The sequence below is a fragment of the Neocloeon triangulifer genome, unplaced genomic scaffold (assembly GCF_031216515.1).
Source record: "Neocloeon triangulifer isolate White Clay Creek 2 clone unplaced genomic scaffold, ASM3121651v1 ptg000001l, whole genome shotgun sequence".
Taxonomy (NCBI): Eukaryota; Metazoa; Arthropoda; class Insecta; order Ephemeroptera; family Baetidae; genus Neocloeon; species Neocloeon triangulifer.
Genome location: NW_026775544.1, coordinates 8,958,222 through 8,971,135, shown reverse-complemented (window position 1 = coordinate 8,971,135; position 12,914 = coordinate 8,958,222). Strand labels below are relative to the sequence as shown.

The 12,914-nt window shown below is 38.9% G+C and overlaps 2 protein-coding genes across 3 annotated transcripts in view; one reads left to right on the top strand and one right to left on the bottom strand.

Annotated features, from left to right (window-relative positions):
* The first annotated feature begins 162 nt into the window (after window positions 1–162).
* On the top strand, window positions 163–1,457 carry LOC132196775 (mediator of RNA polymerase II transcription subunit 8). The gene is made up of 4 exons (XM_059619643.1): window positions 163–461; window positions 528–773; window positions 833–1,112; window positions 1,170–1,457. The coding sequence occupies exons 1-4, from the start codon at window positions 297–299 to the stop codon at window positions 1,247–1,249; spliced, it is 771 nt and encodes a 256-aa protein (XP_059475626.1). The 5' UTR covers window positions 163–296; the 3' UTR covers window positions 1,250–1,457.
* LOC132196638 (SLIT-ROBO Rho GTPase-activating protein 1-like) overlaps window positions 1,259–12,914 on the bottom strand; it is a 33,793-nt gene continuing 22,137 nt past the window's right edge. For both annotated transcript variants that reach the window (XM_059619429.1, XM_059619437.1), the window contains exons 2-16: window positions 8,349–8,532; window positions 8,129–8,294; window positions 7,355–7,576; window positions 7,169–7,297; window positions 6,886–7,110; window positions 6,500–6,832; window positions 6,138–6,441; window positions 5,867–6,079; window positions 5,705–5,810; window positions 5,435–5,653; window positions 5,314–5,384; window positions 5,073–5,256; window positions 4,751–5,015; window positions 3,274–3,441; window positions 1,259–3,219 (exon numbers count right to left, since the gene is read on the bottom strand). In XM_059619429.1, the coding sequence (XP_059475412.1) occupies window positions 2,650–3,219; window positions 3,274–3,441; window positions 4,751–5,015; window positions 5,073–5,256; window positions 5,314–5,384; window positions 5,435–5,653; window positions 5,705–5,810; window positions 5,867–6,079; window positions 6,138–6,441; window positions 6,500–6,832; window positions 6,886–7,110; window positions 7,169–7,297; window positions 7,355–7,576; window positions 8,129–8,294; window positions 8,349–8,532 (3,359 nt within the window). In that variant the 3' untranslated portion in view covers window positions 1,259–2,649. The remainder of the gene's footprint in view (window positions 3,220–3,273; window positions 3,442–4,750; window positions 5,016–5,072; window positions 5,257–5,313; window positions 5,385–5,434; window positions 5,654–5,704; window positions 5,811–5,866; window positions 6,080–6,137; window positions 6,442–6,499; window positions 6,833–6,885; window positions 7,111–7,168; window positions 7,298–7,354; window positions 7,577–8,128; window positions 8,295–8,348; window positions 8,533–12,914) is intronic.

Below are 12,914 nucleotides of genomic sequence, written 5' to 3'. Positions count from 1 at the left end.
ACCTATTACTATTAAAAAGGGCTTAAAATTAAAATAAATATAAGATAATGAATCTTTTGATGAGATTTTATATTATTATTGCAGTTTTTCAAACTATTGGGATTTTATTAATCCGAATAAACCAATTTTATATGGCAACACTGAATTGCCTCTCAATCCCGATTGGCTAATCGACTTTTGTTTACGTTTGCTACTTGAATCCTCTCAAAAATTACTCTGCATTAAATGAAAGCTGTTTATAATTAATTCCAAGCAGATATTTAGCTCCTTTTTATATTCAATTAAATTTCAAAACAATGCAGAGAGAAGAAAAGCAGCAAGATGCAGTACTCGAGGCCATTATCAACAAGGTCAATGATCTCAAAACGTCCATCGGGGCCATGATTTTCAAAGTTGAAAATGAGTATGAAACTCTCAATTGGCCATCATTCCTTGACAATTTCGCCCTCATATCGAGTCAAGTATGCACTTCGTAATCAATCCAAACCTTTCAATTTACTATACATACAAATTTTACCTCTTTTCAGTTGACCTCCCTCACGAAAATCCTGAGCAACGAGAAGGCGCCTCCACTGAGGAATTTCACAGTACTGCCTCTTTTACTGAAGCCGGATCTTGACGAAAATCTTGCAAGGCTCACAGATGGACGACTAAATACTTTTTCGCATGATATTGTTCCTGACTATTTAAGAACAAAACCAGAGCCGGATGCAGAACTGAAAATGATGACGTTAGAACACAAAGCGAGTTGTGTAAATTATGATACAGCGCAGGTAATTAACACATAAAAATTTATTAAAAGAATTATGCCATTTGAAATTTGAATTCTTAGAAACAAGTTGCTGCAATGAACAAAGTTGTTGGACATGTGTGGGACATTGTCAGCAAAGCAAGAGACGAATGGGACGGAGATGCAAGTTCTCGAGCTGGTGGTGCCCAAACTTCGTCGATTGCCGATACGAACTGCCTGGTTGCGGCAATCAGCCTAGGGAAGGGTCTTAAGCACACCGTGCCTCCGCCTGGAATGATGGGAGGCCCTCCGACTGGCCCTCAAAGGGGACCTGGGGCATTAGGACCTCCTCAAGGTCCACCTGGCGGCATACCAAACCAAAGTAGGCCATTTGTCTTGTGTTTCAAAGATGATTTTATTTACTTTTTATTATTTTCAGTGGGACAAATGGGAAAGACACCCAGCGCTATCAAAACCAACATCAAGGCTGCAGGTCAGATTCACCCATACAACAGATAAAACTTGGTGCTTCTTTAATTTTTGGGCTTTATTAATTTGAGACAACTACATAAAATATTGCAATCTATAAATAAACCACATAAGAACACTTGAATACATGTTGTGTTGCCATCATAAGAGTGAATACAGATTTTTTAGATGACCGAGTCAGTATTTAAATATTTTACAGAAATGCAGTAGCTTAATGAAAATAAAATCACTTCTTAGATATTTCGCACGGATTTTTCTTATTTGCCTTGTACAAATTATTTCTAACAAAGTTAAAATATTATACTCGAGCTGTGTGTGATATCTGCAAAAAATTAACTTGTTTGACTGTTTACCATTCTAATGGTACATGTATATTGAGATATTATATAGATATGGATGCATAACAGATTTATTACATCGTGTGTTATTATTTTGCGGCTTAGTATTTTCTGTGCGGTCAATCCAAATGCATAATTTTCTAGGCCATATCTCAAACCAACTATTTTCCAAATTCAAGTCTTGTTGTCGTATTCTTGCAACAGCGCTCAGCGTCAATATATTATGCCAAGAAAATTACATTGTGCAGGCAGGAGGCTGCATTTATGCAAATTATTTACATTTTGTCATTCAATGAACCTTCTTTCTTTCCACCAGTCCTACACATCCCTACTTATTTTTAGTCAATATCGGGAAGATTTGGCTTACAAATTTTAATTACTTTCCAACTTCATCTAGTTTTGTCTTCAATATTATTAATTGGAAATATTCTAATATGAAATTGAAAAAAAATCCTTAAACTACAAATAAATGAATAAGCAATTTGCTGACTTTCTTGATCCAAACTTGAATTATTTGTTCTTCCTCAGTCTTAGAATACTGTTTTGTTCTTATATTCTCCCATTAATATTTTTTGCTATAGCTAAAAAATATCTGAGTTACCGAAGCACACATTTTGTTAGTACTTTTGTGTTTAGTATTTTTAGTAGAATATATAGAAATTTTCAAAATTATCTGTTCGTTCCAATTTTTAAGCTTTCATGTCTCATTATTAGGCCAACTCCATAATTTCTACCCCATGCATCACAATTCTCTCCATTTCATATAGCACCGAAGGTCGTAAAATACATGAATCATAATTGACTCATAACTTTATTCTTAATAATATTTAAGGTCCACTCTAAAATTTGTGATTCCACATTTTTCGTTAAAAAATAAATCTGGAATTATTTGAGACACAATGAATATATCTGGTGGAAATTAATTAATTAGGAACAAATGGGTGATATTATTTTTTAAGCAGGCGCAAATACTTTTCATGAATTAAATGGATATGGATGCTAAAAACTTGAGATCTGAAGTCTCAACCTCATCTACCTATCAGACCATTTGCAATGTTAGACTCCTCGAAACGAAACCAATTCTTTTGACTTTCAGTTTGTTTCTCTGTTTTTGTTCAAATCTGGGGATGCCGGAGGAACTCCAGGCTTTTTCATAATTTGCGGCTTGGCCTTCAATGGTGGCTTTTCAGCGCCGACCTTTGTCTGCGTCTGTGCATCAATGGCCACGGAGGCCGAACCTGAAGACGAGCTTGACGACGTCCTAACGTCCTTTTTCTTCAGAGTGCACTGGTTTTGCTTGGCAAATCTTTCGGCCGCAGTCATGTCAGGACTTTCTGGGCCAGAGTGCTGCGGGCTGTGACTAGGGGATGCCTCAGCGTCCTCGTCAGAAGCACCAGAGGGTGAAATGCTGGTGCTGCTGTTCAGAGGAAGGTCCATCACCAGATCAGGCGTGTGCTTCTGCCGAAGGGGCAGCCCGACTAGGTGGGGTGTAGGCAAAACGGGAGTTGATTCAGAGGCCGAATTTTCCCTCTTGCGCCATATTTCTCGACTTTGTTGGAAAGTGCTACTGGTTGTGCTGCCAGTACTACTTCCAGTGCTCCCCTCGCTGCTCAAACTGCTCAAGCTCGTCCTGTCTGCTTCTATGTGCAGCTCATCGGTTTGCTAATTATTGATTATTTTTTAATTGAAGTAAAATTTAATTGTGATTAAATTTACCTGAAGTGTGTGTGGCTCTGCTTGCGACTCATGAAGTTCAGAGTCTTCTAGACTAGTTTTTTCAGTAACATTATTCCAATTTGTTCCACTCAGACCGTCAAGTTGGATCTCAGGCGCAGCGTGGCTGCCATTCACTTTGACACTGACATTCTCGGCAGGTGTATTGTCCTGGAAAATAAAAATTATGAGATTTTTCGCAAACTTTTAGAAAAATTAAATACAAAATAAGGTATTTACAGCCAGTTTCCAATATACCGTAAATTATTTTGATTTGATCGATGGCATTTTTTATAGCAGACTTCTACAATCTACAATATCATTGTCTTTTTTTTCAATAGTTTCATACAATCTACATAGCCTATTGATATTTTAGAATACATGAGATTAGTAAATATTACTAACAAAAATTGAAACACAAACATTTGATGCAATAACAGCCTAATTAGAAGCCAAGTCAAACTTTTTATGGCATCTAGTAGTGAAAATGTGACAATGCTCAAATTATTTTTAGATAAATTGAACAAGAGGGCTCTTGCATTCTGTTTATGGCAACAAAAGTGACCTGGATGATTGTTCTACAAACCTTTGTTGAGAGCTGATAAAGTTTGATGAATAAAGTGTATGAGCTCCTGCTTTCTTACAAATGCACACAAAATGCAAAAATTAATCACTGTGCACATGAAACTACAAAATTTAAGCTTACATGCACTGTGATCTACATTTAACACAGGATAGGAAAAGCTCAAAATGAGAAAACACAAGGTATATAAAAGTGGTACTGAAGCTATTAAACACACATATTCAATAGTATTTTTATAATAACGTCTTTCACCCTTCACTTTTGTGGTGAAAAGATATTGAAATTAACCATTTGTTAGGAATAAATTTTTACTATTGTTTAAAAGGTACAACAGACTCTAGCAGTATATTTTTATATGCGCTCCGATATATTGCATACAAGAGAATAAATATTAATTTAAGTTCTTTCCATGGAATTTTTTTATATTATTCTTTTTAGAGTGTACTTCCCATTATCACCATGCAAAAAACAATTGTAACATTGTAAGCTTACATTATTCACATCAACCAAAAGCTTAAGCATAATGTTTACATGCTGTTGTTAGTCTGAACATAATCAATAGCAAGCAATGCAGACTTAAATATAAAATACGACTCACCTTTTAGCAGACGAGATTTTTCTGGTGTTTTCAGGGTGGGCAACTTATATCAGCAAAGAATATTGAAATTAAATAATAAAAAAGGCTATTATATTACGACCTTATGACTTTATCTTAATAAATGCATTTAAAAATACAAATAATATTTAAGAGACTGTTCAAAATAATATCTACATTAGACCTCAAACTTGTTTCACATTTTGAGTGCTCGAAACCATTTAAATGAGACAACAACTTCGATCAACAAGAACAACATTCAAACAACATGCTGGCTGACCCTATACAGTGGTTTCAAGTACCTCAGGTGGAAGCTGAGCCAACGCTAGCTCTATGGAGTTTCTGTTCAATGATGGCAGAAGATTCACAGGCGTCACAGTGCACGGAGGTGGCAGTGTCGGTGGTCCTGGTGAGTCGATTGGCTCAAACTCAACAACCACAGGCTCAATTGGTGAATGCTGCGAACTTTGCCCTGAGAGTAAAGAATCGTTTGAACTTGATGCTCTTCGCTTCACAACAGACTCGTCTGAACTAGACTTCAACTCAAGTCTTTCCCTATCATCATCCCTAAAAGTTAAAAATTCAGTTTTCGAACTAAAATGTTTTAATAATTTTTTAACACACTTGTTGATTTTCAACATGATGTATTTGTCAGGTATCAATCCTTCGTGACCACCAGCACTGCCTCGCCACCAGTCGTTTGAAACTTGATTATATAAGGTGACATGTTGACCCTTCCTCAAACTGAGTTCACGTTTGGAGCGTGCTCGAAAGTCAAACTGCACTGTAGCTTCCAGAGATTCACATTCTAGTAATAAACATAAATAATTTTTTTATAAAATAAATTTTAGTTTTTATTTCTTACCATCTTCAGACGGATACACCTCTGAATCAATATCATCATGTACATTATCTGACGGAGAATCACCCATGTCACTATAAATTTAAATTATATTTTTAGCTAAGGAGCTAAAGAAAATCCTCACGTTTCATCCGGCTCGCAACTTATGTATTTTTCATAAGTTGGCCCGCCATCATCTTGGAACAATTCATCGTGCATTTCGATGACGTTCTTGATCAACTCGTTGATCAAATTTTGGTATTGCACCTGGTCTTTGTCATCAGGCACTGGGACTAAAGTGGGGCCAAAGCAAATAGCTAGGTTGTAAGGATCCATCATGTTTTCCTCGCTGTACTCTGACAGACTAGAAAGAGTTATTAGTTTCTCCTTTATTTATGTCTATCTAGTTGCTTACTGTTTGAGGAATGCGAAAAGATACCGCATAACAATTACAACCGTCCTTGGAAGGCTTTGCAGCAGCTCCTTCATTTTTCCTACAAAATCTTCATTTGGTTTCAATTCTGCAAATAATTATTGATCAGTACATTTAACTGTTACTCAAAATTCTTATTCTTACGTGCAAGCTCCATGAGCTGATCAAAGTAAATTATCGGCAGCAAAGGTTCTCTCAATTCTCTTAAGTAAAGCTTCAGAACTCCAGCCACTGAATTGATATCAGACGCATCCGTGACATCAGCCAATGGATCTTCGCCTCTTTCAAATGAGTCTTTGAAGTTGTTGATTTCAACTTGTGAGCCGGACACCCTGAATATTCCTTGATGATGCAAACCTACAAGATTAAAAAATAATTTAGAAGGAATTAAGAGATACAATCTGAATGTAAGTACCGTAAAGATTAATGACTCGAATGCAACTCTTCATCACAAGAGGAATTTCCTGGTTTGTGCTCTCCAGGTACTCTTCCAGACTACCACCAAAAAGCTTTGGCTGTCCAATCATCTGCAGCCGTCCAATTCGTTTTCGTCTAATAGGCTTATCCCCAGTCACTGTGAGACCATTGTTGGGTATCTGAGTTCCCCTGGAAGCTGGCGGCAGGTCTGAACTTCCGGCCAGCAAGGTTTTCCTTATGTAGTCGTGTTTGGCGTGCAATCTAGCTATTCTACTTGTGCCCAAAAGATACTCTCGGAATTTCTGAAAAATTAAATCCTTTTAGCTTAGGCCCATTTAATAAGCTTAAATAAAAACTCACCCCTAAATAAAACTCCTCCGTCTCTTGTTTGTCTTGCTTGAGTTTGATAGATAGCGTCTCAGGTGCTTTTGTGTGTGACGGTGTTTGCGGTGCCAATCCCAGGGTCGAAGAAAGACTGGCGTTTGGAGGAGTTGCATTGTCAGTTTTGAAAAACTGGTTGACATCAAAGTCTTTGGCAGTAAGCATGTCCAGCAAACTCCTCTCTGCTGTTTCCATGGTCTTCCAGACCTCTTCCGATTCTGTCCTCAACGACGTTATTCGGTTTTGCAGTTGACACAGGCGCGACTCGAGTTCATCTTTCAGAGACATGGTGATGTTAACATCCATGACAACCTAAATAATTGCAATTTAAAACAAGCGAAAAGGATTTAAAAAAATATATTTACCTCTTCCTCAGTGCGCGTGCCTTGCACTTCAAATTTCTTTGGAATCATAAAGGCTGTGTGGTTCGACTCAAGGAATCTCTGTTTGTCAAGACGTGAGTCTAGGGCAGCAACAGTTGCGGCCATCTGGTCAAGTCCTGCTTGAACAGATTGCTGACGGCCCTCTTCTGCAGCAACGTGTGCCATCATGGCCCCAGATATGCAGTGATGGAATCCGAGATCCATGCACTACAAAAAGCATTTGCGATTAAAATAATTTTCCAATTAATATTACCAATTTTCTTACGTCTATTAGGTCAGACAGGTCATCCACAAAGTATTTGTGAACTGTTGTGTTGGATGCCTCAAGACACAGCACATATTCATTTCGTGCTTTCAGTGCCTTCAGTCGGGCGTCGTTAAATTTGTTCTTCCTCTGTAAATTAAAACTTAAATTAGCATGAGAGTATACTTTTTGATTGCAAACTTTTACCTTGAGAACCTCCTTCTCAATAACTCTGTACTTTTTGGACCGCTCCCTCTTTTCTTTGGGTATTGAGTTTTCCAACTTGACACGCTGAGCTTCGGCTAGCCGAAGTTTGCCCTCGGCCTGTCTGGCCTCTGCCTGGTAACTCAGCCATGTCTTGCTGGTTGTATGCAATTCATGCAAAACTCGGAGCAACTCCTCATGTGTTTCGTAACCAATCTCTCGGCACTGAAAATGAAAAAAAAATGAAAAAATAAAAAACAATCAGTTGTGCTAGACCCGAAACCAACAGGAAAGAGCTTTGTAAGTAAAGAGAAGAGATGAATCTAATAAATCTCCTCGAAAAAGAGCAGAGATTGCCATCTGGAGCGAGCGCACTTGAAGTGTGAAACTCAATAGGGAGTTCTCTCATTTGCAAATTGCGCAATCAGCAATTTTCGGCGGCAAAGATTTTTGACGTGTACGATGAAATCAGAACCGACCGCAATCGAGCGCGGACAAAAAAGTTTCTTTCATTTCACAGCATCGGTTGGTAACACCCTCTTGGCAGATGAAACCCAATATTTCAATGAGCAACGAGCTAGTGCGCATCTGAACAAGATTAAATACAAGCTGATCCCATTTCAGCAACAGATGTTTTGAGTAAGAAAAAATGGAAGAAAACGCGCACACGCCAAGTTCCTATTGAGAATTAAGCCGAAGTCAGAAATAAATATGGCAACTATTATTTTGATGTAGTGGTGCGATTAACCGAGAAAAGTTATGACTTATTGCACTCACCCGTCGGTAAATACGCTGTACGTCGTCCATTAGCCCAGCCAAGCGGCCCACCAAATGGACCGAGTAAATTTCACTGAGGGCGGCATGGTCTTTGCTCAGGCCTTTGGTGTGGGTCTGCAGTTGTTGCCAGCATGAGAAGCTCGAGAAAAGTGGCCACTGCTCGCGTCTAAAAAATAAATATTTAATATTTTATTCACTATTTATGGAAGCAAAACATTACTTTTGTTTCTGCTCGCGGTGCCTGAGGGCCAGTGACTTTGACAGCTTCTCGAGATTCTTGCTGTAGTCCAATTCAACCTCGGCCCTTCTTCTGAAATAGTCCTGCAACTCGGCAACCAGCGACACCTGGGACTCCATCCGCGTGTCCAGGCATCGCAGTTGTTCTGCCAGCTGAAGTCTGATGTCTGTGAACAAAATGTCATGGATTGAGAAAAAAATTTTGAGCAGTTTTAGTTGGTTTTATGACTGAAAACTGGCGTCTGTGTGAAAGCAATATAAAAAAGGATGTGGTGATGAGGAAGAGGATTCGCTAAAGGAGGTTGAACGAGCAGCCTAGCTGCGCGCTGCAGGATATCGTTTAAAGCAGTCAGCGATTTATATGGTTTCTTCTGGTTCTTGGTAAAAGGAAATCTCGCAGCTTTTGTGAACCCAGATGCCAAAGTTTTACAAGAGCCTCTCCTGTTTCATTAAATGTATAATAAAACTTGATTTCCAGCTGCATCCGTATGTTTATTGCAGCGACACTTTATTATACAAGAGTTATACAGGACACACATAAAGCAAAATAACAAAAGATTTTCTCAAGTGCCATTAAATCAAAACTGAGCTACCTGAATATTTTGATGTGAATTTTTCTTGTGAGCTCAATCTTATCATACTACAAAGTTTTGCAATCGAGATTATCAAAATTTGACTTTTTTTCAGTATATCTTTTTGTGGTCGTGCATTGTAAAGAGCACGCGTGATATTGTAGGAATTGTTTTCAAGATTTCTATTTCAGAAGCAAGTAGAACCTGTTTGTAACAATGGTCATAATTTTATTCCATGTGTGCCGTTGGCTGCGAGCTAAAAGCCAATTGTGTGTTGCATTTTCCAGATGCCCACTGCTTTGTTTTGGCGCGGGCGTTTTGATCTGCGTTTGTTTTCTCACAGAGCTATTTAGGGTTTTTAAATTTGTCCAGCACTCGTTTTATTCTGGATTGATCCGAGCAACACAAATATATAAAGCGGCGATCTCGTTAACGTCGCGATTCACCGAAGCCACAGTTTACACTACTTTTGTTACTTTTAACATTCGTTCAAATGTTTATATGCAGTTTATGCGATGGCATTTAAAAATCTAGATTGATTGACAATGCCGAGCGAGTTGAAAATTCATTAAATTTGGAGAAAACCGCTGGCAATGAGATACCTGCACACGAGCGCGCGTGATGTTTTTATATGCACTTTCGTTTTCCAATCGTGGTCTGCTGACATTCTTTAAATTATGATGCTACCAAGAGCGGCAGAGTGTGTTTGGTTTTAATTAATCGCTTTGATGAGTTTCTCCTCTTAATGGATTGGAGTGAGGGATACAAAAAACATTATTCCTTATAAGAGAGCGATAAAAATACGTGAGCAAGCTTTTAAATTGTTCGTTGATTGTCAGTTTAAAAAATATTACATTTCAGCCTGGCATCAACGCGCGTCTTCATTTGATAAATATTACACAGCTAAAATAATTGATTGAAAGCTCGATTGCCGGCGGGGCGTCCCACACAAATTTGTTTAAGAATGAGGCACTAGGAGAACTTGGTGATTAATAACGTTGACTCGGTTTGGCGGTTCGCGGCGCGTTCAACTGCACGCACCAATTGTAATCTTTAGAACAAAGACAGGAAGTCGCATGCAAAAGAGGCGATTTTGCGTCTTCCCTGCGCCCAACGAGCAATATCGTAGTTTTGGCGCAAACAAATTAAGTAGTCACTATTGAAATTTTGATTCTGCTTTGCCGGACAAAATACTCTTTGAACTGCTTTTATTTGTGCAATAAAATAACAAGATCTTCTCTGCGCCTGGTTAAAAATTAAAAAGGAAAACGTGAATACTGAGTTTATTGGATCTGGTCTTGCCGTGGCGGAAGTTGCATTATTTGTATACTTTGGAGATGAAACTCTGTGTGAGAGCAAGGGCAGAGTCAGCGACGTTCTCATCATTTTGACTCCTTGTGTGGGTTATGAGCCCAAACAGGACAGTAAATATAAAATCGACGCCCATGGCAGGGGCGAACAATGCGACCGGGTTTATAAACAGTCGCGTTTCTTTCACGCATCATCTACAAATAATAACCTGAGTTTTATAAAGACTCGGCTGGCGCCTTGGAAATTGTACGCTAACGTTATTCAAAGCTCCGGAGATCAAGTGTGTGCGTAGTTTGTTATGAACCGACTTTTTTGAGACAAAATCGGCTCTTCCAGAGTAAGTACATTTTACACTCCAGTGGGGCCATGTGCCGCAGTGATGCACAATGTCAAGTCTCTGTTTAAATTTTTTAAATGATTTTTTTGTCGCGTGATCCAAGCCAAGTGGCTCGTGTCAATGACCAAGCAGAGTGTTCTCAGGCTATACTTACTTTAAACGAAATCACATGTCAAGCTTCCAAACGCAATAAGACATCATTTCATTGAATTTTTTGTATTAAAGTTAATTAATTCAAGAAGCAATATTATTTGAAAAAATTTAACTTTTTAAATTTAATTTTAAGTAAAATGTTACATTTCTTTGAAATTTAAATCTTTTGTGTTCACATTGTTTGCGAGTTGTTCTTTTGAGCTACCTCCTTTATTGGTTAAAATGAGTCCAGCTTGAAGGTCTACGCGTTTGTTCTCTTTGTTTTTTTTCAGTGAAAAGCCTCCGTATCTCGGTCACTCCGGGACCGGAAGCAAGGCCAACAGTTGAAGAAGAACAAAAAGCAGAAAGAAAGTCGCTTCTCACCGCATCGCTTTCTTTACTAATGAAGGAATGAATTGCTTCAAGTGGACACGAGTTTAGTGTGGAAGATAAAGGCAGGGGGAGACGCGCCCAGAGCACCTTGCTAATAATGGCATGCGAGATGAAAGGGTCGAGCTGTTGCTGCAGCTCTTCGCAGGCGCGTCCGTGAACTTTGGCCTTAATAAATCGCGGCTCATTGAGCATCATCAGTGGACAGGGCGCCGCACACAGGGAATCAAAGCAAGGTTGAGGGCCTCGCTTGTTTGCGTCTTGAAAGTCGAGTGAGCATTATCATAATAATGCACAACTAATGGCCATTCAGGTGAACCAGCAAGTGTATCGAATGCGACTTTTATTTCTTTGAATTTGGATTGAGGAAAGAGAAAACAACAAGAAGCGCTGATTTACTTTAAAGCCAGTCTTCCTGTCGCAGAGCCACAAATGGCTTTTCAATAATTGGAATTGGACGGAATAAATTAGAAAAGCAAAGAAGTAAGCAAGCTTTTTTCACATTAATTCGTAGAAATGCAAGACAAATTTTAATTTAATTATTTTTCTCAGTAAAATGTCGCCCTCGTTGTCGGCGTATAACGTCACTATTAAATTTGCTGACTTGAGTGAGGAGAAATGAAATCCGATCCTGGGCTTCTCTGATTCAGTTTCAAGCTGCGTGCCAAGACAATATTCCGTGCCATGCGAAATGCATGCCCTCCTTTGTACCCTACTCATTTTGCACTCCAGTCTGCAGGTAAAAAGTTTTTTGCTTTCCAGCGGAAAAAAATTATCTGAATCGAAGCGTTTTTTTAATTCTACAAAATTATAAAATTGTATTTTTTTTTACTCTTCCGTTTGTGAAACGTCCTGCCAGATTTTGCGGGATTGGATTGCAAAAACAGGTACGCACACCGGTCGCGCGATTTCAGCACTTCTATAGGGAGCAAGTCACGTACGTATAGAGCGAGGACAATTTTTATTCTGGAGGGACAGATCGTGACGGACACCTTATGCCTGCAGCGGGACCATGTTGAACATCAGCAGCCGCAAGCAGCAATTTAAGGAATAATAATTCATGTGCACCTGCACGAGAGCGCAAAACGCACGATCTGCCCACCAATTAGATTTTGCTTTCCATCCGTTCAATTTCATTGCGCATTACATTATAATGAGCTGAAAATTTTCCATTTCTAAATTGAAATTGAAGGTTTAAAAATGTAGCATGGGTGGCAAAAGTGCTCAAATTACATACCTTAAAATATTTTTATTGCTTAAAATTAACTTCAAAGTAAGAAACACCAAAAGTTACTGCGTTTCCAAATCTAAAATTTAAACACACACGCATCAGCTCCTTAGTATGGTGTTTGACTGTATAATGACTTAGGGTGTGCAGGTCCAAAAATAGGCCTACATCCTCCCCCACGTTGGTGCTCTCACCAGACAGACAGTTCTTTTGGTGTGCTCCACCCCGTACTGCAAGGAAGAGAGAGATGCGAGGTGCGATTACAAAGGAGCCTAAACTATCGCTGCATTAAGTCTTGCATTCCAATCAAGCCCAATAACTCTCAGTTGCATACGTCGGCTGCAATCTTCTGATTTAGACACTAACGGAGATAAATAAGATTTTGATCCCCCTATCTGTGGGGGAGGATGTGCCTGATTAGGATATTTAATCTTCTTTGTAGCTGGTCACGTGACTGGATCCAACCCACTGTGATATATAAATTGGAAAATGTGCAGCCGCGTGCTATTATTGTTAAACCAGCCACGCTTGCACTGCCATAAAGGGATTCCTGATTCAACCGACTCTGGGTACTGCGCT

What these genes read in the sequence shown, in the direction of transcription:
- LOC132196775 (XM_059619643.1), top strand. Translation starts at nt 297, where the DNA reads ATGCAGAGAGAAGAAAAGCAGCAAGATGCAGTACTCGAGGCCATTATC. An exon ending in TCGCCCTCATATCGAGTCAA is followed by an intron (nt 462 to 527) that starts GTATGCACTTCG and finishes ACCTCTTTTCAG; the next exon opens with TTGACCTCCCTCACGAAAAT. An exon ending in TGGCGGCATACCAAACCAAA is followed by an intron (nt 1,113 to 1,169) that starts GTAGGCCATTTG and finishes TATTATTTTCAG; the next exon opens with TGGGACAAATGGGAAAGACA.